The 27,729-nt window shown below is 42.8% G+C and overlaps 1 protein-coding gene across 1 annotated transcript; it reads left to right on the top strand.

Moving 5' to 3' along the window:
- The first annotated feature begins 12,396 nt into the window (after positions 1-12,396).
- Positions 12,397-14,718, top strand: LOC142218203 (protein kinase C theta type-like). The gene is made up of 4 exons (XM_075286747.1): positions 12,397-12,452; positions 13,415-13,665; positions 13,896-13,958; positions 14,072-14,718. Exons 2-4 carry the CDS (start codon positions 13,466-13,468, stop codon positions 14,637-14,639), a joined length of 831 nt encoding a protein of 276 aa, XP_075142848.1. The 5' UTR covers positions 12,397-12,452; positions 13,415-13,465; the 3' UTR covers positions 14,640-14,718.
- The last annotated feature ends 13,011 nt before the right edge of the window (positions 14,719-27,729 follow it).

Below are 27,729 nucleotides of genomic sequence, written 5' to 3'. Positions count from 1 at the left end.
GTCTGAATGAAGACATTGAAAATACTGGATTTATGGTGGACATCTGCAGAAAATGCAGACAGCATACAGGTGTGAAATGTGAATGTATGAATATAGCCATATTGTGGCCCGGTTATCTTCTCATGTATTTAGTGTCCCTGCCTGATTAACCTGTCCACAATAAGGAAATCATGGCTGGGTTTCTGACAAGACCCAGACCATACAATATTCCTGCATTCATGGCAACCAATAAAGCAAAATACTAAAAATGGTTAGAGAAATCTTTAAAGGGATTCTATTAGAAATGAGTGAGTAGTATTCGATCGAAATACCTCCCCTGCATAGATATTGGTGTAAAAAAAGCGCCAGGGAAGATGGGAGGGGCATCAAATTTTTACTGCGTTTATCACGTGGTATTCGATTGACTACACCGATATCTATGCAGGGGAGGTATTCGATCGAATACTACTTGCTCATCTCTAGATTCTATCACTGGTTCTGTCTTCCCTTTGAAAAAACTAAAGTTGGATCCAAAATGGCCGAGTTCAAAATGGATGCCATGGTCACCACCCTTCTTGAAAAGTTTTCCCCCTGTTTGTGCCACAAATAGGAAGTTGATATCACCAACCATTCCCATTTTATTTAGGTCTATCTGTATAAATGGCCCACCCTGTAGAAACATAATAATGCAGTCCCTGAATTGGCCATATGGGTCATAAGTATTCTCAGTACTGAGCCCTTATTTAGGATGGCCTCTAAAAAAATCAGAGCTATGTATTAGGGAATTGCCTGTTGATCAGTTGGCTACTGCTGAAACCTAGGAGGAAGGGATTGACAGAGATAGTGAGTCCCATTTTTGTTTCCTCTTTATGTAAACAATGACCTTGTGAAAGTATTGTAACTAATAGCCATGACGTTGTGTTTTACGTAACTCATGTGGGTACATTGAGCGACGGGAGTAATTGCTTTGGTTTTTCAGGCAGAAAAAACAAGTTTTCACTTGACACTTTAGGGCACTAGGTGATAAGTTAAAAAGGGCCATGATTTATGACCTTATTAAAGCGACAGATTCACAAATCATGTTTCTTCAGCTTGTTATATAAAAAAAACCCTTCAAACAAAGCTTCACACAGCATGGTGGCTCAGTGGTTAGCATAGCACCTATGGAGTCCTTAGTTTGAATCCTGCCAAGGACAACATCTGCAAGGAGTATTATGTTCTCCCTGTGTTTGCATTAGTTTCCTCCCACACTCTAAAGACATACTGATAGGACCGAAAAAATCCAAAGCTTCCAGTATAGGTCAATCCCCCATTGGTAAGGTATGTAACATTCATGTTTGATATTCTATGCATCTTCTTAAAACGGTTTATTCATGTTTTAACACTTGTAGCACTTTATCCATATTTGCTGAATGTAATTTAGAAACCAAAAAGTATTTTGGTTCATGTTCTGGTGGTGACAAAGTGAAAAGCGATGAAAAAAATTGAAATATAGAATAGAATTTAAAAGAAATCGATTTTATACTGAGTCACTCCATAATAAATAATAAAAAATAATAAAATAAATAATAAATAATAATAAAATAAATAATAATAATAATAAAATAATCATTTTTTTTAATGTTAGAAGATCTACAAGTGTAACAGCAATTTTCTACTTTTTCAAGAAAATATCCAAAACCAATTATTTTAAGGACTGATTTAGTCCTGGCTTATATACTAGAACCCCCCCATTATTCACCCAATTTCAAAACTGCACCTCTTAAGCCATTTAAAACATTATTTAGTAAGCTTGTTAACCCTTCTTCAATTTAATGTACAGTTTCTGAGTACAGAAATACATATGGATGTAACCTGCTGTTTGGGCACATGGTAGCACGTGGAAGGGAAAGAGCGCCATTGGATAGTTGAAATGCAGATTTTATTGGAATAGTTTTCAGGTGCCATGTCTGATTTGCACAATCCCTAGAGTACCAATACAATGGAAATCCCCATTTTGGAAATTACACCCCTGACAGAATTTATCAAGGGGTGTAAGGGGCATTTTGTTAAATAATTGTTCATGAACGCAGCAATACCCCATATGTTGTCATATATCTGCTCCTATGGTACATGGCTTTTTGAGGGAAGATTTTGCTGGAACAGTTTTCATGTGCCATGTCATATCTGCAGAGCCCCTAAATGGAAACCCCTCATAATTGACCCCATTATAGAAACTTCACACCTCAAGTAATTTCTCAAGGAGTATTATAATTTTGAGCCCAAGAGTGCTTCCCAAAAATTAATGTGCAAAGGGAAAATTTAAATATTTAAAGAAATATGTGGTTCCCGTGGCCAATACATAGCGCCCACTTTGTCATCAGGGACATGCACTCCTAAAACTATTAAAAGGGATATCCCGGGTAAAGAAGAAAGGTGTACTTCTGCTTGCAGCACTTTTCTCTCTGTATGTTTCGTGCAGAAACCGAGCGGAAACCACAAGGACCCCATTATAGTCTGTGGGGTCCGCATCTTTCCTTTAATGCGTATAGGTTTCCTTTTGGGGAGGTCCTCAAGCAGACTCCCTGAACAGAAACCGGAACGCAGATGTGAACCGGGCCTTACATTAGTACGTTAGAATTATATAAACATTTTCATTATTGTTATTGCACCACTCTATAAATGTCAGAAGTCAGAAATATAAAATAGAAGTTTTGGAAAGGAAATTCTCTGGTAACTGTTAAGCAAGATGAATGTGCCCTGTCACTGCAGGATTTCCTGTACATCCAGCTGTGTGTCTTCATGCTACTAATGTCAAACCTGTAGGATGTCACCATGCCCTGCTCTATACATAAGATAATCCTAATGATTTAGTACTTACCTCTCCAGAGCCCAGTAAAGACATGTACCGCTGCAACCACTATAGGTACACTCCTGCTGGCAACAATATACCTGGCGAAGGGAAGTATTACTCACAGGGCTTTGCCATTGTATATATGTGACATTAAAGATGCTATTGCTAGACTCCATCTAATCCACAGGTCACCAAACATGTTACTAACTAGTCTGGGTGTTGAATCTTTGTATACGAATATATCCCTTATATATCTTGACACTAAAAGCGTCCTGTTTAAAGCTCACGAGCACCCCGAAAGGCACCCCGAAAGGCAAATCTTTGCAAATTAGGGTATCATTATAGTGCAAAGAGGTAGATTTATTTAGGTAAGGTATTCTGTATTGCCTGTTACAACTCCACATTCTGTTACCCTGCTTTCCCAAATCTAGGCAAGGTCCGGCATGACTTTGGAGCAAGAGGGAGATATATAAGGGCATATATTTAGGTACATGTAATATTCAGCAGTCCCTATTACAGCATTAACTGGTATGTTGCCCAGCTTCCCGGGACCTGGAATGCAAATCTTCCATAATATAGCACAATATAGTAAGAAGGGCATTTATTTAGCTGGATTTGCTATTCAGTACTCTCCATATGCTATTGTAGCCCGCCTTACCAGAACATCTTTGGTTCCCACACTCCAAAAACATACTGATAGGAAATTTAGATTGTCGCCCCTGTATGGGGCAGTAACAGTCAATGTCTGAAAAGCACCTCAGAATAAGATGACGCTATATAAGTAAGCTAAATAAATAATACGATTTGGAGGATTTGTCATTGTAGAATCGCTCACAGGGGTTCAGACTGAGCTTTTCATGGTCCTGGATAACCAATATGGCTACTTGCGCTATAATATGAGAGTTGGGGATTCAGCATTCATAATTAGACAGATCTGGCATTCTGCTGTCTGAGAAACAGGGGTAAAAACTTTGACTGGGCTGTGGCTGTGTGTCGCTATACAGATTCCCTAAGGCTCGGATAAGGAATCTGTCTACATTGAGATTTCACAATTACTGTCTATCTAGGCAGATTTGGAGTAATGGAGGTCAGACTTGGTGCATACATTCTGTATGGATATTTCCAATACTATTTAGTACATAGACATACTTCCCAACTGTCCCGAATTTGGTGGGACACTCTCGTATTCCAGTCTCCCTTGATGGTGCTGTGCGTATGTGATTTTTTTTTTTGTACCTGTTTCCCTGACTTCTACCTGTATACCAAAGTCTGGGGCAATCTGTCTGCCCTGCTGCCTGACTGTAGAAGTATTGGAGAATTCATGACACCCAATGTGAGCATAGCAATATGTCAGTTGTTTCAATATTTCTAATTGATATGTTATGTTAATCACCGCTTATCAGATATGATGAATACAGTATACGCTTAGGCTTCATTACTGAAAAGAATGGGGAAGCAAAAAAAGTATAATATATACAAAAGTCTGATCTCGTAACTTGAGAAAAATGTCTTAAGACATTAATTACATTCCAAAGTAATTGTGTGTAAAAGCCAAACATGGAGATACCAGTTTAGATGCGGAACACTGAACTTGTAATGTTGAATCTGCTTTTTGTTACATTCATTATCTGTTGCTTACTTTCCTCCCTGCTGTGGGATGTGTAAACCTTTATAGAGCATCCTTTACATTGCCAAGGGAAACCAAGAACACAGAACCCAATGCCCCACTAAATTAATCTGGTTTTTCATCATTAACCCCCTCCCCCATTATAGGAATCCTGTCTTTGCTGCAGGGAAACCCCTGATCAATACTATAGGAATAATCTCAGTGGCTGCTGGGATGGGTCAAGAGAAGATAGAATGTGGCACAAAAGGAAGAAGAAGAGACAAGGTCAGTAGACAAGTTAAGGTCAGGCCAGGCAGATATTGCTCATAATGGTTTCCAGCCAGAGGTCAGGGCAGGCGGTACAAAACCAAGATAGTTATCAGGCAGAGGTCAGGGCAGGTAGAATAGGTGTAGAGTTGGGTGAACAGACAATGGGCTATAGAACAGAAAAAAATATTTTATAATCATATCACAGTTAAATTAAGTCCAATGTTTTAATAAAGGGCTTGGCCTCTTCATAAATGATGTGCATGTCCATGCACCAAAATGGAGATTTACGCCAGTCAGTTCCTGGTGTAGATTTCCTGCATAACTCACACCAAAAAACTGGTGTGTGTTATAATAAATATGTCAGACATAGGCAGGCGTGCATTAAATCGCACATTCACACAAGAAAGGGCTTTGCGAAAAATGCGCTCCACATTGTCAGCCAGAAAACTGGCACAGATGGGATAATGAATTTCCCCAATTATTTTCAAAGTGTAACAGGTAGATAATTACAATGCTCAATAACAAGGTCCCCCTCCTCAAAAATGTTTTCTGTCTCTGCACCCCTCAATCAAACTTGTATTCCTGCAGCACGCCCTCTCCTCTGGTAAGACATTATCTTGCTTTTTAGTTTCTTACTAGCAGGAGGACCCGGCTTCGTACAGGTATATTTAATTTTTTGTTAGTGTAGTGGCCCTATAAGAATTGCCCAGTTTTGCACTCGTGTATTTTGTATGTCGCTTGTGTCTCTGCCCACGACTTTGTCTCCATGTTGTTGGTGTCGATGATCCACCTATATTCAGCAAATTGCTGCCGTCAATGGTTTGCCTGCTCCGGTGTTTTGGCCTGCTGCTGAACTTGTTCCTCATGCCATGCCTGAAATTGTTCCGGCATCTCAGCAGTTTGCTGGGACGCCATATAATTAGCGTGCTGGCGTTGATCCGTCTGCACCAGCGTTTTGGCAGCTGTCAATCTGGCCTGCCACTGAACTCATTCCTCACGCTGTGCCTGTGATTGTTCTGGCATCTCAGCAGCTCGCTGGGAAGCCATATAATGAGCGTGTTGTTGGTACCGATGATCTGCCTGCTCCAGCAGTTCAGCAGCTGTTAAGCTGGCCTGCTGCTGAACTAGTTCCTCGCACTGTGCCCATGATTGTTCTGGCATCTCAGCAGCTCACTGCAACAATATATAATGAGTGTGTTGTTGGTTCCGATGATCCCCGTCAGCTCCGCTTGAGGAGAAGTCTGTGACTTCTGGCCACATTCATAGCTGTCATTGTTTTAGAATTTTGCAACAAATTAGATTTTCTTTTTCCTGGCATGTTTAAAAGTAGGAAACTGCCAATTTGGATTACAGGTGTTTTCCCATGTCAGTGCATCAGCATGTTGCCTGGAGCAGATCAGATAATATGCAAATGCCTGTACAGAATCCACTGAGAGTTAGCTGAGTGTTTACATAGAGAGATAATAGACCTGGCGTTATCAGAACTTGAGATTAGCTGCTGCAAGAGCAGTGTAATATACTATGTGAACATAAATTCATAACAGTTGTGAAGCCATGTCATTTACCGTAGTCTATGTTTTATTTGAGGTTACAAACTATGTGCCAAATTTCATTAAAATCTGTTCAGCTGTTTTTGCGTGATTGAGGAATAAACATCCAAACACACAAACTTTCACATTTATAATATTAGTAGGATTTCTTCTATGCATTGCTATCAAATCTCAAGATGCCACAGCATTACAGAAGCAGCTACAGACAGTATCGTCTTTGCCTTCTAAGAAAGAGTGTAATAATCCTTTTTTCTATATTCTTGGAAATAAGCTCAGTTCCTTAGTATAGTCAGTGAGACTGCACTGTCATCTATCCCATCATAGATGGAAACTGTATAGTCAGTAGTAGCTGAAATGGCAGTCCGTGTGGAACTGTCCATCATACAGGAAGTGAAACTGTGACTTTTGGTCAAGGCATGCAAATTTTAGCAGGTCAGAATGAGGTCATATGACTCAGCTGAAGAGAAGGATCGCATGGATTTCCAATTACAAAGCAAAAACTAAATACAGTAAAAGTCACTGAATTCTATGAATTGGGGAACTAGGTATATAATGAAAAAAAATTAGAAATTTTTATTGAAGTGTTGCTTTAAAATTGCTGCGGGGATTATTCATTCCAAGTAGAAGGATGATCTGGATCCATGGTTTATTCCATGAACCCCATCTTCATATATATCGTATAGATATAGGATGTGTAGCGGTATAAAGTTGCACCCAGGTACTGTGGAATCACAAGAATTTTGCTTATAATTTCTAAAGGTGCACAGTAAAGTGAAAAGACCTTTCTCGCGTTCCACATTCAACCTAACTGCAGCAAGTTTGGCATGCCACATCACAAACTTGGTCAAATGTAACAGTTTTGGTACAGCATACAATTTTGTGACAAGGACTATTATTTATTGACACAGGTTTATACTTTGTGCCTTATAATATCACTTTGTGGTACAAAATGTAGTTTTTGGATTTCATTCTACACAATTAATAACTGCAAATATTATACACAGAGATCGCACTACAGTTTATAAAGCAAAATAAAAATACTGCTCTTAGCATTTCTGAGTGGTATTTGTCGACACGGAGGAGAATGAAATTTGCAGTAATGTAAATAAGTAATACATAGGCAGACATAATATTAAGAAGTTACTATTTATGCAGGGGAACTATTATAATAACTTCCATGTATAAATAGGGAATATAAGCAGTTCTAACAGGTATTAGGAATTTTGGAGGTGTAGAAGACTTATACAGTGGTAATAACTAGAGATGAGCGAACACTAAAATGTTCGAGGTTCGAAATTCGATTCGAACAGCCGCTCACTGTTCGAGTGTTCGAATGGGTTTCGAACCCCATTATAGTCTATGGGGAACATAAACTCGTTAAGGGGGAAACCCAAATTCGTGTCTGGAGGGTCACCAAGTCCACTATGACACCCCAGGAAATGATACCAACACCCTGGAATGACACTGGGACAGCAGGGGAAGCATGTCTGGGGGCATAAAAGTCACTTTATTTCATGGAAATCCCTGTCAGTTTGCGATTTTCGCAAGCTAACTTTTCCCCATAGAAATGCATTGGCCAGTGCTGATTGGCCAGAGTACGGAACTCGACCAATCAGCGCTGGCTCTGCTGGAGGAGGCGGAGTCTAAGATCGCTCCACACCAGTCTCCATTCAGGTCCGACCTTAGACTCCGCCTCCTCCAGCAGAGCCAGCGCTGATTGGCCGAATTCCGTACTCTGGCCAATCAGCGCTGGCCAATGCATTCTATTAGCCCGATGAAGTAGAGCTGAATGTGTGTGCTAAGCACACACATTCAGCACTGCTTCATCACGCCAATACAATGCATTAGCCAGTGCTGATTGGCCAGAGTACGGAATTCGGCCAATCAGCGCTGGCCAATGCATTCTATTAGCCCGATGAAGTAGAGCTGAATGTGTGTGCTAAGCACACACATTCAGCACTGCTTCATCACGCCAATACAATGCATTAGCCAGTGCTGATTGGCCAGAGTACGGAATTCGGCCAATCAGCGCTGGCCAATGCATTCTATTAGCCCGATGAAGTAGAGCTGAATGTGTGTGCTAAGCACACACATTCAGCACTGCTTCATCACGCCAATACAATGCATTAGCCAGTGCTGATTGGCCAGAGTACGGAATTCGGCCAATCAGCGCTGGCCAATGCATTCTATTAGCCCGATGAAGTAGAGCTGAATGTGTGTGCTAAGCACACACATTCAGCACTGCTTCATCGGGCTAATAGAATGCATTGGCCAGCGCTGATTGGCCGAATTCCGTACTCTGGCCAATCAGCACTGGCCAATGCATTCTATTAGCCCGATGAAGTAGAGCTGAATGTGTGTGCTAAGCACACACATTCAGCACTGCTTCATCACGCCAATAGAATGCATTAGCCAGTGCTGATTGGCCAGAGTACGGAATTCGGCCAATCAGCGCTGGCTCTGCTGGAGGAGGCGGAGTCTAAGATCGCTCCTCACCAGTCTCCATTCAGGTCCGACCTTAGACTCCGCCTCCTCCAGCAGAGCCAGCGCTGATTGGCCGAATTCCGTACTCTGGCCAATCAGCACTGGCTAATGCATTGTATTGGCGTGATGAAGCAGTGCTGAATGTGTGTGCTTAGCACACACATTCAGCTCTACTTCATCGGGCTAATAGAATGCATTGGCCAGCGCTGATTGGCCGAATTCCGTACTCTGGCCAATCAGCACTGGCTAATGCATTGTATTGGCGTGATGAAGCAGTGCTGAATGTGTGTGCTTAGCACACACATTCAGCTCTACTTCATCGGGCTAATAGAATGCATTGGCCAATCAGCGCTGGCCAATGCATTCTATTAGCGTGAACTGAGTTTGCACAGGGGTTCTAGTGCACCCTCGGCTCTGCTACATCAGATTGCTACATCTGATGTAGCAGTGCCGAGTGTGCATCAGATGTGTAGTTGAGCAAAACTGACTCAGCACTGCTAAGTCTCTGCATTCGCATAGGAATGCATTGGCCAGCCTTCGGCCAATCAGCGCTGGCTCTGCCGGAGGAGGCGGAGTCTAAGGTCGGACCTGAATGGAGACTGGTGTGGAGCGATCTTAGACTCCGCCTCCTCCAGCAGAGCCAGCGCTGATTGGTCGAGTTCCGTACTCTGGCCAATCAGCACTGGCTAATGCATTGTATTGGCGTGATGAAGCAGTGCTGAATGAGTGTGCTTAGCACACACATTCAGCTCTACTTCATCAGGCTAATAGAATACATTGGCCAATCAGCGCTGGCCAATGCATTCTATTAGCTTGATGAAGCAGAGTGTGCACAAGGGTTCAAGCGCACCCTCGGCTCTGATGTAGCAGAGCTGAGGGTGCACAAGGGTTCAAGTGCACCCTCGGCTCTCCTACATCAGAGCCGAGGGTGCGCTTGAACCCTTGTGCAGCCTCGGCTCTGCTACATCAGAGCCGAGGGTGCGCTTGAACCCTTGTGCACACTCTGCTTCATCAAGCTAATAGAATGCATTGGCCAGCGCTGATTGGCCAGAGTACGGAATTTGGCCAATCAGCGCTGGCCAATGCATCCCTATGGGAAAAAGTTTATCTCACAAAAATCACAATTACACACCCGATAGAGCCCCAAAAAGTTATTTTTAATAACATTCCCCCCTAAATAAAGGTTATCCCTAGCTATCCCTGCCTGTACAGCTATCCCTGTCTCATAGTCACAAAGTTCACATTCTCATATGACCCGGATTTGAAATCCACTATTCGTCTAAAATGGAGGTCACCTGATTTCGGCAGCCAATGACTTTTTCCAATTTTTTTCAATGCCCCCGGTGTCGTAGTTCCTGTCCCACCTCCCCTGCGCTGTTATTGGTGCAAAAAAGGCGCCAGGGAAGGTGGGAGGGGAATCGAATTTTGGCGCACTTTACCACGCGGTGTTCGATTCGATTCGAACATGGCGAACACCCTGATATCCGATCGAACATGTGTTCGATAGAACACTGTTCGCTCATCTCTAGTAATAACGGAACAGACTCACATTGTATTATAATAACAAAAGAAAACATTTATTTGTAATAATTGTAATTGTCAGGCAAATTGTTTGATGAGGTCATAAAAGGACCATATAATACCCCAACCCGAAGAGTCATCCACCAGCACTCAGGAGAGGAAAAAACTCCTGTCCGAGACAGCCTTCCCATACACCTTTTCAGTGACTGTCCGAGACAGCCTTCCAAAACACATCTGTAGTGACTGTCGGAGACAGCCTTCCAAAACGCCTCCATAATGACTGTCCAAGACAGCCTTCCTAAACACGTCTGCAGTGATTGTCCAAGACCGCCTTCCCATACACCTCCATAGTGACTGTCTGAGACAGCCTTTCCTAATGCCTCTGCAGTGACTGACCCTTACTTAGGTCACTTTCTGTTGTCTTTCAGTTTTCAGTGTTCGCGTCTCCTAGCGTATGTCTCTTCTGTCTTATTACTAACTTTATTGTCATCCCATCCTTCTGAAATATATAATTACAGGTTACAATTTTGCTTTTAGTTTGTTATAATTTTCTATGTTATTATATAAGAGAGTCTTAGTGTTTGTCAAGCCTTAGAATGCCGGATATACATTACTGGGACCTTTTAAAGTCGTCTCCCCCTAAAATGACCCAACCAATGTCTGCTATAGATGAGACTCCTATTTTTTCTTAAAGAGGACCTTTCACCATATCTGGGCACATGCAGTGTTATATACTGCCGGGAAGCTGACAGTGCGCTGAGTTCAGCGCACTGTTGGCTTTCCCGATCTGTGCCCGGTGTGAAGAGCTTACGGTCCGGTACCGTAGCTCTTCTATGGTCAGAAAGGTGTTTCTGACCATTAGCCAGGAACGTCCTTCTGCCTCGCGGCGCCAATCGCGCTGTGCTGTGAGAGCCGGGAGGAACACCCCCTCCCTCTGCTCACAGCGCTCGTCCATAGACGAGTATTATCAGGAGAGGGAGGGGGCGTTCCTCCCCGCTCCACAGCACAGCGCGATTGGCGCTGCGAGGCAGAAGGACGTCTCTGGCTAATGGTCAGAAACGCCCTTCTGACCATAGAAGAGCTACGGTACCGGACCGTAAGCTCTTCACACCGGGCACAGATCGGGAAAGCCGACAGTGTGCTGAATTCAGCGCACTGTCAGCTTTCTGGCAGTATATAGAAATGCCTGTGCCCAGATATGGTGAAAGGTCCTCTTTAAGGAAACCTTTCTAACATGTCACATGTCAGTGGAGGAATCCCAGGAACATTGCTATAATGGCTGCAGTGGTGGCAGATACTACCAGGCCATGGACCCTGAGGTGGCCCAAAAGGCCTTGACATAAAATATACTACTAGACTAAATAGCATGAGTTAGGTAGGGGCCCCATTACAGACATTAGGGCTCAGGAGATTGAAGTTGTTTCTCTGGAGAAACCCCTATTTAACCTCCATAGAAGCATCTCCTTCTCTGTACAGCTAGATCTACAGTGATCAGGGCACCATCTATTAAATCCTATGGAAATAAATCATACTGTAATGTATCTGGATCATATGAATGTCTACACAACTGCACTTATTCTACAATACTAGCCTCTGCTAGGGAGTAATGGGCACCACTGCCAACCCAGAGATGAAGTGACATCTCCTGCCCCAGCTACTGATAATACAGCAATAGAAGAACCAGCCATGAAGTCCTCCATTCCTCTGGACACTAGACTATCAGTCATGAGGCCCATATCACATATGGCAGAGCTGGTACATGTAGTACTGGCAGGCAGGTGACACCTGAGGATTCCGTGACCTCTGCCATCATGTGACCTGCACACGGCCAACTGTCATTTAGTCTCAACTGTCGACGGCAGCGATTAGACTGGACTTCAGGATTACTGCAAAACTTCAGAGAATGGTGAATACTAGACGTAGAGGAGAAGGAGATAGGAAGAGAGAAGAAGAGAAGAGAAAGGAGGAGAAGAAAGAAGAGAAGAGAGAGGAGGAGAAGAGAAAGGATGGGAAGAGAAAGAGAGAAGATGACAGCAACATTGGATCAAGGAAGATCAAGAAGAAGAGAGGAGGAAAGGCCAGAATATTGAAGGATAACGGGCCAAGACCAGGCAGCAACCAGGACCCCGGAACATCCAGCCCCTACCCTGACTTCTACATCAGTCGTCTCACCATCCATCAGGTGTTGGGTAGGGGCTCCTTTGGCAAAGTAAGCTTTATGACTTCTTAATTTTTGAGAGAGGGAAAAAGGAACTTAAAGGAGTTGACCCATTATGGACACTTATTACCTATCCACAGAACAGGGGATAAGTGACCAATTTCTTAGGACCCAATTGCAGCGTCCTCTAGTGATCAGGAGGATGGGGGGCCAACAGTCCCCCTAAGATCTTCTGGTGAATGGAGTGCAAGTACGCTGGTGTGAATAGCGCTCCATTCCCTTCTATGGGACTGTGGGCTCTTTACTGATACAGTAAATGTCCATAATGGAACAAACTCTTTAACAATTTAGATTTTAATTTCCTGTTCAATTAAATGCAAGCTCCTGTTTTGTATTAACAGCCAATTAATGCATATCAGAGACTAACAGCAGTTTCTTCCAACTATGTGAATGCTAAGATGTCCATAAATGTCATGGCCCTGCGGTCACTCCTTTATATATCATATCTCCAGTGCTGAGAACCTCCTCTGACTTTCTATCTATATGTGTGGCTGGTATCAGTAGTTCTTTCTGTAGAGCTGTACAACAGGGGTGTAGCTATGGGGGTGCTGCAGTAGTAGGAGCTACCGGTCCTGGACCCTGTGGGGGGGGGGGCAGATTTTGCACTGGAGCTTCACATTGTGTCTGTGTTGTACTGTAATAAGCCTCCACATCAGGTCTAGTCTGATAGAAAGTGTAATGAGTTGCTGGTCTCATGGATTGCAGGGTCTGGTATATATTTGTAAATATTCTGTATAGTCATCCCCATAAAGCTCAGAAGCACAGACATCACATTATATTTGTCCACTTCTGCTGTAGGGTCTGGATCAACCTGAGTGACCGACCGCTCAGTCCACCCCTCTGTCACTGGCAGCAGAATATCCAAAAACCCCTGCAGACAAAGCCCCATGTAATAAATGTATAAGAACTTTCCCTGTGACCACTTTGAATGAATTTGCCATCTTTTATTTCAGGTGGTCCTGGCATCATTACCCGGCCGAAATACCTTTGTGGCCGTGAAGGTTATGGCTAAGACACAGCCCTACATAGCAGCTTTACGAGAGCGGCAGATACTCCAGAAGACCCAAGACTCTCCATTCATCTGTCATCTATATGCCGCACACCAGTCCCAGGATGGATACTATTTCATCACGGAGTATCTGTCCGGTGGCAGCCTGGAGGATTTAATCGGAATGTGCGGCAGTCTGAACACCGACAACGTGAGGTTAGTAAATGACGTATCAGATGATGGGAAAATGACTGAAAATGTACTGAAGGGTGGAAAGTATAAGGTGACATAAGAGCACAGGTATAGAAGACTGCAGAGACTGGAGGGGATACAGGCGGCTGTATACAGCGCCCCCTCTCCACTGCTGGTGACACTGATAATAACATGATATTAGGGGATTGCCAGAAAAGTATTTGCTGTCATTGATACTACACTCTGTCTTTCAGATTCTACACAGCAGAAATTGCATGCGGCCTCCAGTTTCTCCACGGACACAACATCATCCACAGGTAAGTAGAAAATGAATTCCCATTGTAATAGTGGATATAATATACCCAGCTTTCCTAGAGTCCTGATAGATAGCTGTTTTTTTTTACATGTCATCTGTCTTCTTTTATTACAGAGACATAAAGCCAGGAAACATCATGCTGGACGGGAATGGCCACATCCGCATAATCGACCTGGGGATTGCCCGCGATGGTGTCACCTCATCCCGTAAGATCCGTGGATTCGCGGGCACACGCCGTTACATGGCCCCTGAGGTGCTTCTCGGACTGGTATATGATGCAGCAGTGGACTGGTGGAGCCTGGGCATTGTTGTGTCCAGAATGGCAACAGGAAGCTCCCCATTTGACTTTTACCGCAACGTCACCAGAGATGAGCCAGAGATTCCAACTTGGCTGGATGCCCAACTACAAGATCTGCTCATACAACTGCTGCAGAAAGATCCCGAGAAGCGGCTGGGTGTGAATAACAACATAAGAGACCATCCCTTCTTCAACATCATCTGCTGGGAGGAACTGGAGATGCGGAGAACAAAGCCGCCATTTACACCTTCCAAAGCAAAACTGCAGAATGAAGACCTGCCGTGGCCGAAAGATCAGACCCTTCACCACGTGGCTGAATTTGACTACATGTCAGCAAGTTGGAGAGACCTCAGCTGCCTGCAACATCCTCTCAGACCATCCTAATGCTGCAAATCTACCACCATGCTGTTTCCCGTACCTGGACCTTCAATATCTGGCTGCTTCTGACATCACTACCTCCCGAAGATCCTCCAGAGAACCAGGAGCGGCCTGTGCACGGATCCCATCACAGCACAGGCCTGGTAAGTTATATGCATCACATATATAACAACATTACATACACCTAGATAAGTACAGGCACACAGACACATATATACATATAAGTATAGACACTAGACATAGACGTATAGATAGATACAAGTATAGTCACAGGCATATAGATAGAACAGTTAGGTGTAGACATCGGCTTTGATCCTGGGACTTGTTCTGATCGCCATATTTGGGGTCAGGAAGGAATTTTTCCCCTTGAGGGCAATTGGCTCATTCCTCAAGGAGGTTTTTGCCTTCCTCTGGATCAACTCAGCCTTAAATAGGTTTAGTATTATAGATCAATAAAATTTATAAGCAATAATTATAACAAAAAATAAATATAGAAAAATACATTTAGCTTCACAAAAATAGATAATCAAAAATACAAAAACATACAAACTCCAGACTAGATACAGTGTAGGATAGGTGCTGGCGTTTGATCCTGGGACTTGTTCTGATCGCCATATTTGGGGTCAGGAAGGAATTTCCCCCCCTTACATGAGGATAATTGGCTCTTTCCTCAAGGGGGTTTTCGCCTTCCTCTGGATCAACTCAGCCTCAGATAGGTTTAGTATTATAAATCTGTAAAATGTATAAGCAATAAATAACATAAAATAAATATAGAAAAATACAAAGAAATATAGAAAAATATAGATAAATTTAGCTTTATAAAATAATAGATAATAAAAAATACAAAAACATAAAATCTCCAGACTATACACAGTGTAGATTAGGTAATGGCTTTTGATCCTGGGACTTGTTCTGATCGCCATATTTGGGGTCAGGAAGGAATTTTCCCCCCTTACATGAGGATAATTGGCTCTTTCCTCAAGGGGGTTTTCGCCTTCCTCTGGATCAACTCAGCCTCAGATAGGTTTAGTATTATAAATCTGTAAAATATATAAGAAATAAATAACATAAAATAAATATAGAAAAATACAAAAAAAAAAAAAAATATAGAAAAATATAGATACGTTTAGCTTAATAAAAAAATAGATAAAAATACAAAAACATAAAAACTCCAGACTATATACAGTGTAGGTTAGGTAATGGCGTTTGATCCTGGGACTTGTTCTGATCGCCATATTTGGGGTCAGGAAGGAATTTCTCCCCCTTACATGAGGATAATTGGCTCTTTCCTCAAGGGGGTTTTCGCCTTCCTCTGGATCAACTCAGCCTCGGATAGGTTCAGTTCATAGATCTTTATATTTACATAGATGTAACTTAATTTAATGTATCACCTAAATATTCATAGAAATAATATAAAATATATATTTAATACAAACTATGTAATAACATAAATAGGAAAAATAAGAAAAAATAAGTTTAATATAATATAACTTTAATTGGAATATTATTGACTTTAGTAGTGATATAGTCAGTTATGTAACATAATATAAATAGATATAAAAATATAGATTTAGCCTAAAAATATTTAAAGCTTCATAAAATAATAGAGTAGTAAAAAACGGAAAAAAAAAAAAAAAAAAATATATATATATATATATATATATATATATATATATATATATATACTCTTTATATTTCCTTATTCTATATTTTCTTGCTAAAATAATACATATTGGATAGGATTAGTAAAAATAAATACAAATTATGTCCCCTCCCTTAGAAACTAGAAATAAAATGCTCCTTTCCCTCCATACCTGATGTGTCTGTGTCTTCATTTCCATTGGATGTCCAGGTATTAATTATTCTGGAATTGCAAATAATAAAACAATATCATAGCTTGGTGTGTTACACTGTTTCTGTATATCTATACAGTATACTAATCAGGTGGCAAAAGTAGCCAAAAGTGTATAATACTCCAGGAAAATAATATATCCCTCTTAATACAGCAAGTGTAATGTACAATATAAAGGCGCTTAGTCCTAGGCACAGGACCTATATGGGTCATACACAGGAGGTTGCGGAGTAGCCATAACAGGAGTCAGACAGGAGTGGTCAGGGAAAGCCATAGGTCATGCACAGAAGGTCAGGTAGATTCCAGGTCAAGAGATCAAGAAGAAGTTGTCTGTAAAGCTAGCCGGTGTCATGCACATACAGGAGGCAATCAGGAAGGTCAGGGACAGGAGGCAGGAAAAAACGCAGGAGGGAGCTGATTTCCGTGGCTAACAAATAACCAGCTGCAGGCCAAAACCAGAATGACGACTAAATAGCCTCCAGCCCGCCACTGGCCCCCCTGACTCCGGAAACACTAGTCCCCACACTAGATGGAGAGCGAAACCTCCGCAGACCGAAGTAGAGGATCCAGGAGGGACCGGAAGCATCATTCCAGCGCTGGATATGGAGAGGGCCGGTAGCCTCCATGCGGTACAGCAGAGGCTCCGGCCCACCCTAACACCACCACTACACTCTGTATGGTAGGCGAGCAGCATGAATCCTGGAATTGTTAATATTAACTGCAGCCTCACAACCCTGGAAAAGCTGATCTGCAAAGGTTCTGGCTGTTGGATAGGCCATCAATATTAGAAAGATGGATAAACCTTTTAAAGGGGATGTGTAGGAATTGAAGCAACCCATGTGGCGGGCAGGGTAAAATAAAATAAAAAATCACTAAGCATACTCATTTGTCCCCAGTGCTTTTTTGTAGACAGCCAGTATCCATTCATTCTCATGCCAGCACCTTCTAGCTGGGAGTCCTGTACCTCATGTGACCGCTGAGACCAATTAGGAACAGGATTTCCAGAAATAAGGCACCGCCATGAGACCAAACAGACAACAGGATGCTGGGGTATCCTTATTTTGAAATTTTACACTTCCCTGGCCACCACAGCTGGTTGCACAAATTTATAGATCTCTTTATAGGGTTTGTCCTGGTCTAATTTTTTATGGCAACTCACTGGTCCCTTCCATACAGTGTCCTCTTCACGGACACTGGGGCCATTATATCGTGTGGGGGCAGTGATAGGGGCTAATATCTTGTGTGTGTGTGTGTGTGTGGGGGGGGGCATTAAAGTATGTGGGACATTAGGGGAGAATATTAAAGCCATTTAATGCTGACCGCCAGGAAGCCGTCCCCTATCCAGTTTCCCCGGGGTTTACGATGGAAACCCTGGGGCGGACAGCGGCGGTTGTGTGAATGCCCCCTTATAGTAATGGTTTCCATGCATTGATAGCAGCCTTCCTACCTATGTATTAACTATTTGCATTACTACTGATTCAGTAATCCTCCTTGGCTAACAGTAGTCCTTGAAAATGCTAAAAGGAGTCGTTTTTTACCATTTCCTGTGACCTCTGGTCATATTAGTGTCACTAAATTTAGCTTGTTTTTATGGATGAGAGATAACTATTGTGAGCTGCTGGGCCTACTGTCGGCGAGGTTAGGCGCTGCCACTTCCTTCAATTATTTATCACTGCTGTGTAATGCTTTGTTAGGAATTTCCCAAGATATAATCTTGAAAGAACATAGAAAGAACCAAATTTGCATCGACCTGTTCACAAATTAGATTCAGCATATTTAATTTGTTGATGCTTTTTTGGTGCTATTACAGTACATGGATTATTGCTAAATCTGGCACCTGTGCAAACCACAGCAAGAGCAGGAGCAGCAGGGCGCTTACTGATAATCCACGTGTGGTTTGACCGCAAACATATAACGGCATCTTTAACTAGCAGTCAGAATTTTACTACATTGCCTATACACTGGGGTTGAGCCGATCTTGACTTTTCAGGATCGATTTTGAAATCCGAATTCCGATCATTTTTCATTCGAACCTGATCTCGATCCCAATTCCGATCCCAATGCAAGTCAATGGGATTTTTTTTACTAATCGGAGATCGGATTTTAAAAACAATCCTATTCACTATACAGCATGGAATTGAACGCTTTATTTGTTAGAATCCACACTGTGTAGTGATTTTTTTTAAACACTAAGTAGCCAGAGGATTTTTTTTTAATCCTCTGACTACTTAGTCCCCCCTGGTGTCCACTTACCTGCAGAGATGGCTGGTCCAGTGCCCGGTGTTCTCGTTCTTCTTCGCCTCGCTGCCCCCTGCCTCCCATGTTAGGAGAGTGTGGGCGGTTTAGGAGAGTGTGTGCGGGTACTGGGAGAGGAGACGTCCGTCTCTTCGCCCTGTACCCCCCCACTCTCCTAAGCCACAAGCCCCGCCTTCTTCCTAGCTCTTTAACACTAACCTGGAAGGCGGGGGCAGCGAGACGAAGAAGACCGAGAACACCGGGCACCGGACCAGCCATCTCTGCAGGTAAGTAGCTACTAGAGATGTTAGCTAGTCTCCCATTAGAATGAATGGATGCAGCCGACGCACAGGGGGTTAAGGCTGTGTGCCGGCTGCTTCCATTCATTCCTATGGAACCGCAGCGAACCTTCACCCTGAGTATACACTCTGCTCAGTATGAGCGGAGCGTATACTCAGTGTGAAGGCTAACATTGTTAGCTTTTCCCACAATGCTTGGCCAGTAGCAAAGTATTGTGGGAAATAATCACCGATCCGACCTAAAAAGATCGTGTTCGGAATTCCGATCGCGATCGTGAAATTTTCTCGATCGACGATTAGAATCCGATCATTTCCAAACATGATCGCTCAACTATACTATGCACCTTTGATGTGTATAGATGGATATTGACTATAGTATGGACAGGCTTAGGTTTGATAAACAGCAGCATCACATGGCTCTGCTTCTTCTGCACTTCAAGGTCTGCATTAGGCTACATTCACCCGGCCAAAGTGCAAAACAGCTGAAAAAAAAAATCTATTTTGATTATATCGAAAAATAATAATTGTTCAGAAGACCCAAAATTATAAAAAATGATTATATTTGTTTTTTACACGCTTTGTGCTACTATTCTAGAAGTATTTTGAGCATTTAGTTCATCAGATTTACTATAATTTACAGAAAAGCTCTTCTCCCTGGCTGGGGATACAGAACGCTATTCCCCTGCATTGGGTATTGCAGGTGGCTACAGTATTGCAGGTACAACTACAGTACCCCATTTGCCACTCTGTAGATCTAAGTTGCCACAATAGGAGAAGGATTCTGGTGATATTGGCATGCATAGGGCAATCTAATAGAAGGCAAAAGCATGGAACATGACAGATAGCCACACATCGGAAAGAACGAGGATGTTGCATGAGGTCACAGGTCAGACAAATCAAGGACTACCCTATGAAAAAGGAAGAGAGCAAGAGAAGGAAATACTTCTGTATGTTAAATGTTCATGAGAAACGCCTATTGCCTCTGTATAGTTGATAAGATACTGCCATTCTTGTACACGTTTTTCTATAAGTAAACTGTTTTGCACGACAACCCTGTCTCAGGATTCTTTATTGTGCATTATCCCTGTAATCTCCCATGAAATACTGATCAAACATCCTTTTTTCCATTGTAGTAGTTATTGGGTGAGCAGGAAAATGTCAACCATTGGTAAGAGAACACCATGACACCTGCGCCCAACCATCTGCTTCTGGGGTTTAGGAGAATATCACGATACCTGTGAACCCCATGAAGAAGGAGAATACCAATAAACCTGTAGCCCTGCCCACCTTCTCCTGCACCTTGTATGAGGCTCCTACAAATGCATTCTCAACTAGGGAACTAATGAATACTGTTTTATTTTTTATAATTTTATTAATTTAGGTTGTGAGCCCAATATAGGGATCACAATGTACATATTTTTTTTCTTTTAAGTACGTCTTTGTAGAAAGCAGGGATTCCACGCAAACATGGGGAGAACATACAAACTCCTTGCAGATACTGTTCCTGGTGGGATTCAAACCTAGAATTCCAAGCTGCAAGGCTGTAATGTTAACCACTGAACCACCATGTTGCCCCTCTAACGAATACTGTTTATCACAAACTGTGTTCTTGCAAAAGTCAGCACATTATCTGTTTTGACTCTGTGCTGGACTCCTTGGCATTGCAACGTCTGGTTTCCTGTTGATGATTGATTTTGCTTTTTATACCTGCCTGTCCCATCAGCCTTTGCTTGAGAGTTATTATGCATTTCGTTCTGTTCTGCTTGTTTATATGGACCTACATCTGGTTCAGCCTTGTTTTGCTGTGGATTCTGCCACATCCTAACAAGTTAACAGTTCTGCTTGAATACTGGGTACCCCAATATCTGAGCCTGCATCTGGTATCCTTTAAACCCTTGACCCTGAACCTGTATTCTTTGAAACATAAAGCCTGAGTCTCAATACTGTAAACCCTGAGACCTGAGCTTGTCTCCTGTTATCTTCAGATGAAGCATTTCCAAACAAAATGCTGAAAGGTATAAGTAGAACTATCCCCAAGGATGGGAAGAATTTAGTATATTCAGCCAATTATAGACCAGCCTCCTTTTTGGAAAGTTTTTTGTAGACATTTGCAGCTGTACCAAGTTGACAACAACCAAGATGGTTTTATGCCAGCTGGGCAGACCAGCGATGCCATGTACTGTGTTAGTAATCAAGTCTAATTGGTTAAACATTCAAGTACCCAAAGTGTTTCTATCACTAGATGCCGTGGAGGCATTTAAGGAGGACCTTTCAAGTCCTCATCGATGTGCAGTATTATAGGTAAAAAATATGCAAATCTATTCTTCAGGATGTAATTAGGATAACAATGCCTCTGTATTCTGCCCTCTAGAGGGAAGCCTCCTTAACATTATGCATGACTCAGTTAAGAAGCCTACTAACATGATGCGGAGGATTTAATTGCCAAATTAGTATTTCTATTCCAAAAGTAACAGATTCCCAGCTATGGGCAGCGCTGTTTTGGTCTTTTGGACCTCCTCAGCATAGCGCAGGGATACTGATTTGGCAGAGTGAGAGACCTCTCACCTATATCATGCTAGTAAGCTGAATTAAGCACACTGTTGGCTTTCCCTGTATGCAACCTGGTGCTGGAAATATTGGTGCTGTTAATTTTGACACCGATATCTCCCCACTGTCAGAAGCATCATTGTTGGGCTTTGAAGGACGCCCTTTTGACAGCAGATAGATATCGGCGCCAAAACTAATGTCACCGATATCTCCTGCACCGGGACTCATAACTAGAGATGAGCGAGTACTGTTCGGATCAGCCGATCCGAACAGCACGCTCGCGTAGAAATGAATGGACGTAGCCGGCACGCGAGGGGTTAAGCGGCCGGCCGCCGTCAAAGCGGAAGTACCAGGTGCATCCATTCATTTCTATGGAGCGTGCTGTTCGGATCGGCTGATCCGAACAGTACTCGCTCATCTCTACTCATAACTCTTTAACAATATATATGATATTGAGCATGGTATTTGGAACCCCACATGGCATCACCCACCTAAGGAAAAGGGATCACTTAGGGGGATATTGTTCATAATCATTTACCTCTGCTTACAGATGTAGCAAAGTTTAACTTGACACTGGTCACGTGTCACTAACTAAATGTGCCTAATGGTCATCACCTCCTATGAATATTCTATTTTCTATGTGTTAACTTTCTAAGGCCAAAAACATTGGACGTTAATCTCAAATAATTTAACGTAGTTGGAATAATGTTTTATCCAAATGTTTTTCTTTGGGCTGATTTTAGATGTTTATTTGTGCACTTTTTGTACTGGCATCACTTGTATGCAGTTTAAAAGATCGCGTCAACTTGTGGTCGGCAAACGCACGCCAGAATGCCCTCTAGTGTACAGAATACAGTAGTTCCTTTCTTGATATAAAAAGCATTCAGAATTAACAAGGTAAGCAACTCTCACAAAAATAAAACGAAATGAGCTAAAAATGGGAAATCGTCAAGTAGGCGATTATGGAATACCGCTAACCCAAATGTATCAATTTGACCTCATCATTTGCGAGCTTTGATACAATTTTCTTGAACCGGTGTTCTTGCCTTTAACCTTAATAGCTTTAGGCTAAACCACAAATTCAAGGGGCAGGACAGTACAGGGACAATGGTAGGCACTTAAGGCACTTTATTGTATTTCCTGTTCTTTCAGGCAACATTGGCCCCTGGCCCCTATTAAATGGACAATAGACCACCCAGGTGTGAAATGCCACTTCCTAGTCTGAAGGTACCGTATAGCATGCACTTTATTTACTTACAATTTTCCATGTACTGTCCTATTTTTTGAACTTCTCAATGACTTGTGGTCCTAGACATTGGGTTCACAAGGACATGCTGCACCCTTCATACAGTTATCGTTGCCTAAATTCAGGTTTGGCAGCATGCCTATGAACTCTGCAAGATTTACTAAGACTAGTGGAACAGTCTCTGCAACAGATCTGTAGCATATGACTTCATCCTTACAGAATAAAGGAATAGGGGGCAGCACGGTAGCCTTGCAGCACTGGAGTCCTGGGTTCGAATCCCGCCAGGAACAACATCTGCAAGGAGTTTGTATGTTCTCCCCATGTTTGCGTGGATTTCCTCCCATTCTACAAAGACATACTGATAGGAAAAAAAAAAGTACATTGTGATCCCTATATGGGGCTCACAATCTACATTAAAAAAAAAAAAAAAAAAAATTTAGGAACAGAAAAAAAAAATTAAAAATTTCATATTTGCCTGTCCCCGATGCTCTGGTGTCCTCCCGTGCATCCCGGTTTTTCTGCTCTGGCAGGTCTCTGTTGTGCTGAAGACGCTGATTGGCCTCACAGGCTGTGATGTCACAGGTTCTTTACTGATTGGCCTCAGTGGTCATGTGACTGCTGAGGCCGATCATCAGCTTCAGGGCAACTCCAGAAGAGTCCCACTGGAGAAGTAGAATCGGGAGGTGCGGGAGAACACCGGAGTAACGTGGAGAGGTGAGTATTTTTTAAAAAATTTTTATCAGCTGATTTAAACATTAAAAGGGTTGTCCATTTTTGCCTGAACAACCCCTTTAAATGCCTTACACCACATTAACCATTAACCTTTCCCTTGACAGACAGCGGAGCCTATTTCTACATTTCCTGTGTTCAGTTCAGTAAAATCTTTGAGAATTTGAGCGTTTCAGGTTAGATGGGTTGATGGTAAATGATGGTCATGCAAATACTTTTTACAATAAAGATGAAAGGACAAACCTGAAAATGGGACTTACAGAATGGGGGTAAGTGACAAACGTAAATCATAAAATAGGGTCAACGTTCATTTAGAACTTCAAAGAGGCGCCAAGATAATATTGTTATCCTGACAAGAACCCCCATGCGGAAAACAGCAGTCTTATATTTTTCAGTTTACCGAAGGAAAGACCCATCATTAGTCATGTGATGAATACTTGCACAAACAATTCCTACCCCTATTGTGTCTTTGGGGTTGTGACTAAGAAATGAATAGCTATGTCACCTTATACTAAGTAAAAATGTAGAAGTGCAGTATAAAGTTACCGTATATAATGTACATAAAGGGACACATTCATTATTACTTTTATTATCTATTTCTGGTCCATTTTCCATCACTTTTGTGTATTTTGCTCGGTTTGTTGTATTTAGCATTGATTTGTGTTGTTTTTCTCATTAATTTGCACTTTTCTAGATGTGTTTTTTATCTTATTTGTAGTAACATGGATAGAGTATGGAGTTCAGTTTATCACTTTTTAACTTTTTGTAAAAGTTTGTAGTGAATGTGGATTATTATTATTTTTTTTTGTCATGATTTTTGGAATTTGCAAAAGAAACTCCCCACATCCGTGATGCATCAGGAACATGTAAAAGCAGCCTAAAGCGATTTGACGAAACTTTGCTAATAATATGCAGTTTGGTAGGAAACTTTTTGGTTCTAAAAATAATAATGCGGGATGTGAAGTGTCAGCTGAACCTTTATTGTGAGCAAATCAAAGACAGGATTAAAGTCAAATACAGCATATCATGTGCACCCAAGACCAATAAAAGGACATGACCTATATTTTGATGGTCCATTTCAAAGGGTATATTGTATGCTACAGCTGATGGGGCCAACTCAGCTCCTGAGCATGGGCCACCTTTATACCAATTTTATGGTAGCTACCACCCACACCTGACATAATAATGCATTATGGGGCAAGAATTCTTTAAGGCTGTGGCCCCAGGTAGTGAATGTCAGCCGCCAGTGATCACACGATACAGTATTAGTATTTTGTATTTACAATGTACAACATAAAACAGGAATAAACTAAAGAATAGAGATGAGCGATTAGTATTCGAAACTAGAGTTTCGAATACCTCTCTCCCATAGGAATGCATGGGAGCAGCCAAACACCAACGGGTTAAGTGCCGGCCGCATTTCTATGGAGCGAGGTATTCGAATCTAGTATTCGAATCAACTCTACTGAAGAACTGACCTCTTTTAGGCCCAGCCTTGGAGACTGACAGATAAATTGGATATATCTACAGCCTGGATTTGCCTCTCAAAGGAGGTTCTGTCCATCCTCCCTTTCTGAAACACTCCTAACTAGAGATGAGCGAACACTAAAATGTTCGAGGTTCGAAATTCGATTCGAACAGCCGCTCACTGTTCGAGTGTTCGAATGGGTTTCGAACCCCATTATAGTCTATGGGGAACATAAACTCGTTAAGGGGGAAACCCAAATTCGTGTCTGGAGGGTCACCAAGTCCACTATGACACCCCAGGAAATGATACCAACACCCTGGAATGACACTGGGACAGCAGGGGAAGCATGTCTGGGGGCATAAAAGTCACTTTATTTCATGGAAATCCCTGTCAGTTTGCGATTTTCACAAGCTAACTTTTCCCCATAGAAATGCATTGGCCAGTGCTGATTGGCCAGAGTACGGAACTCGACCAATCAGCGCTGGCTCTGCTGGAGGAGGCGGAGTCTAAGATCGCTCCACACCAGTCTCCATTCAGGTCCGACCTTAGACTCCGCCTCCTCCAGCAGAGCCAGCGCTGATTGGCCAAATTCCGTACTCTGGCCAATCAGCACTGGCTAATGCATTGTATTGGCGTGATGAAGCAGTGCTGAATGTGTGTGCTTAGCACACACATTCAGCTCTACTTCATCGGGCTAATAGAATGCATTGGCCAGCGCTGATTGGCCAGAGTACGGAACTCGACCAATCAGCGCTGGCTCTGCTGGAGGAGGCGGAGTCTAAGATCGCTCCACACCAGTCTCCATTCAGGTCCGACCTTAGACTCCGCCTCCTCCAGCAGAGCCAGCGCTGATTGGCCGAATTCCGTACTCTGGCCAATCAGCACTGGCTAATGCATTGTATTGGCGTGATGAAGCAGTGCTGAATGTGTGTGCTTAGCACACACATTCAGCTCTACTTCATCGGGCTAATAGAATGCATTGGCCAATCAGCGCTGGCCAATGCATTCTATTAGCGTGAACTGAGTTTGCACAGGGGTTCTAGTGCACCCTCGGCTCTGCTACATCAGATTGCTACATCTGATGTAGCAGTGCCGAGTGTGCATCAGATGTGTAGTTGAGCAAAACTGACTCAGCACTGCTAAGTCTCTGCATTCGCATAGGAATGCATTGGCCAGCCTTCGGCCAATCAGCGCTGGCTCTGCCGGAGGAGGCGGAGTCTAAGGTCGGACCTGAATGGAGACTGGTGTGGAGCGATCTTAGACTCCGCCTCCTCCAGCAGAGCCAGCGCTGATTGGTCGAGTTCCGTACTCTGGCCAATCAGCGCTGGCCAATGCATTCTATTAGCCCGATGAAGTAGAGCTGAATGTGTGTGCTTAGCACACACATTCAGCTCTACTTCATCAGGCTAATAGAATACATTGGCCAATCAGCGCTGGCCAATGCATTCTATTAGCTTGATGAAGCAGAGTGTGCACAAGGGTTCAAGCGCACCCTCGGCTCTGATGTAGCAGAGCTGAGGCTGCACAAGGGTTCAAGCGCACCCTCGGCTCTGATGTAGGAGAGCCGAGGGTGCACTTGAACCCTTGTGCACCCTCAGCTCTGCTACATCAGAGCCGAGGGTGCGCTTGAACCCTTGTGCACACTCTGCTTCATCAAGCTAATAGAATGCATTGGCCAGCACTGATTGGCCAGAGTACGGAATTCGGCCAATCAGCGCTGGCCAATGCATCCCTATGGGAAAAAGTTTATCTCACAAAAATCACAATTACACACCCGATAGAGCCCCAAAAAGTTATTTTTAATAACATTCCCCCCTAAATAAAGGTTATCCCTAGCTATCCCTGCCTGTACAGCTATCCCTGTCTCATAGTCACAAAGTTCACATTCTCATATGACCCGGATTTGAAATCCACTATTCGTCTAAAATGGAGGTCACCTGTTTTCGGCAGCCAATGACTTTTTCCAATTTTTTTCAATGCCCCCGGTGTCGTAGTTCCTGTCCCACCTCCCCTGCGCTGTTATTGGTGCAAAAAAGGCGCCAGGGAAGGTGGGAGGGGAATCGAATTTTGGCGCACTTTACCACGTGGTGTTCGATTCGATTCGATTCGAACATGGCGAACACCCTGATATCCGATCGAACATGTGTTCGATAGAACACTGTTCGCTCATCTCTACTCCTAACCCAGCAAACTTTCAGAGTCTCCTAATTGGGACTGGCTATTGCACCAAATAAAGAGGGATAGGTCCTATTTTGAGACAAACTATAGGGTGGGGACCTCATATAGGTATGATATACCCAGCAAGTGATACCAAATGTTTTATAAGTCCAGGCATAGGAACCATGAAGATAAAATCTTCATCCTTTCGGATCATATTTCACATTAAATGTCCAGATGTTTGATGCTCCCAACTGGTCGGGCGACATGAAATGTGGTGATGACGCTTTTTTCTGACCTGACCAACGCATAAAGTATCCATGTCACATATAATATTACAGAAAGGCCAGGCCTGGGAGATTTGCCCATCCTTTGTCATCCATTTTTGTGCGATTCCCCCAGACCTTTTGGGAAAGTTGCCAAGTATTTATTACTCCGCTATAGAATAGTAAAAACTGTACAGTGATCGGCTGTGATGGTCACAAAAATGAGTTTTCTTTTAGTCGGTTTTGATACATAAGGCCTAAGTGTGTGAAGTAGGCCTCTGTTAGTCCATACCAATT

The sequence above is a fragment of the Leptodactylus fuscus genome, chromosome 9 (assembly GCF_031893055.1).
Source record: "Leptodactylus fuscus isolate aLepFus1 chromosome 9, aLepFus1.hap2, whole genome shotgun sequence".
NCBI lineage: Eukaryota > Metazoa > Chordata > Amphibia > Anura > Leptodactylidae > Leptodactylus > Leptodactylus fuscus.
The sequence above is the reverse complement of the archived record's forward strand: the minus strand, read 5'-3'. Positions and strand labels throughout refer to the sequence as shown.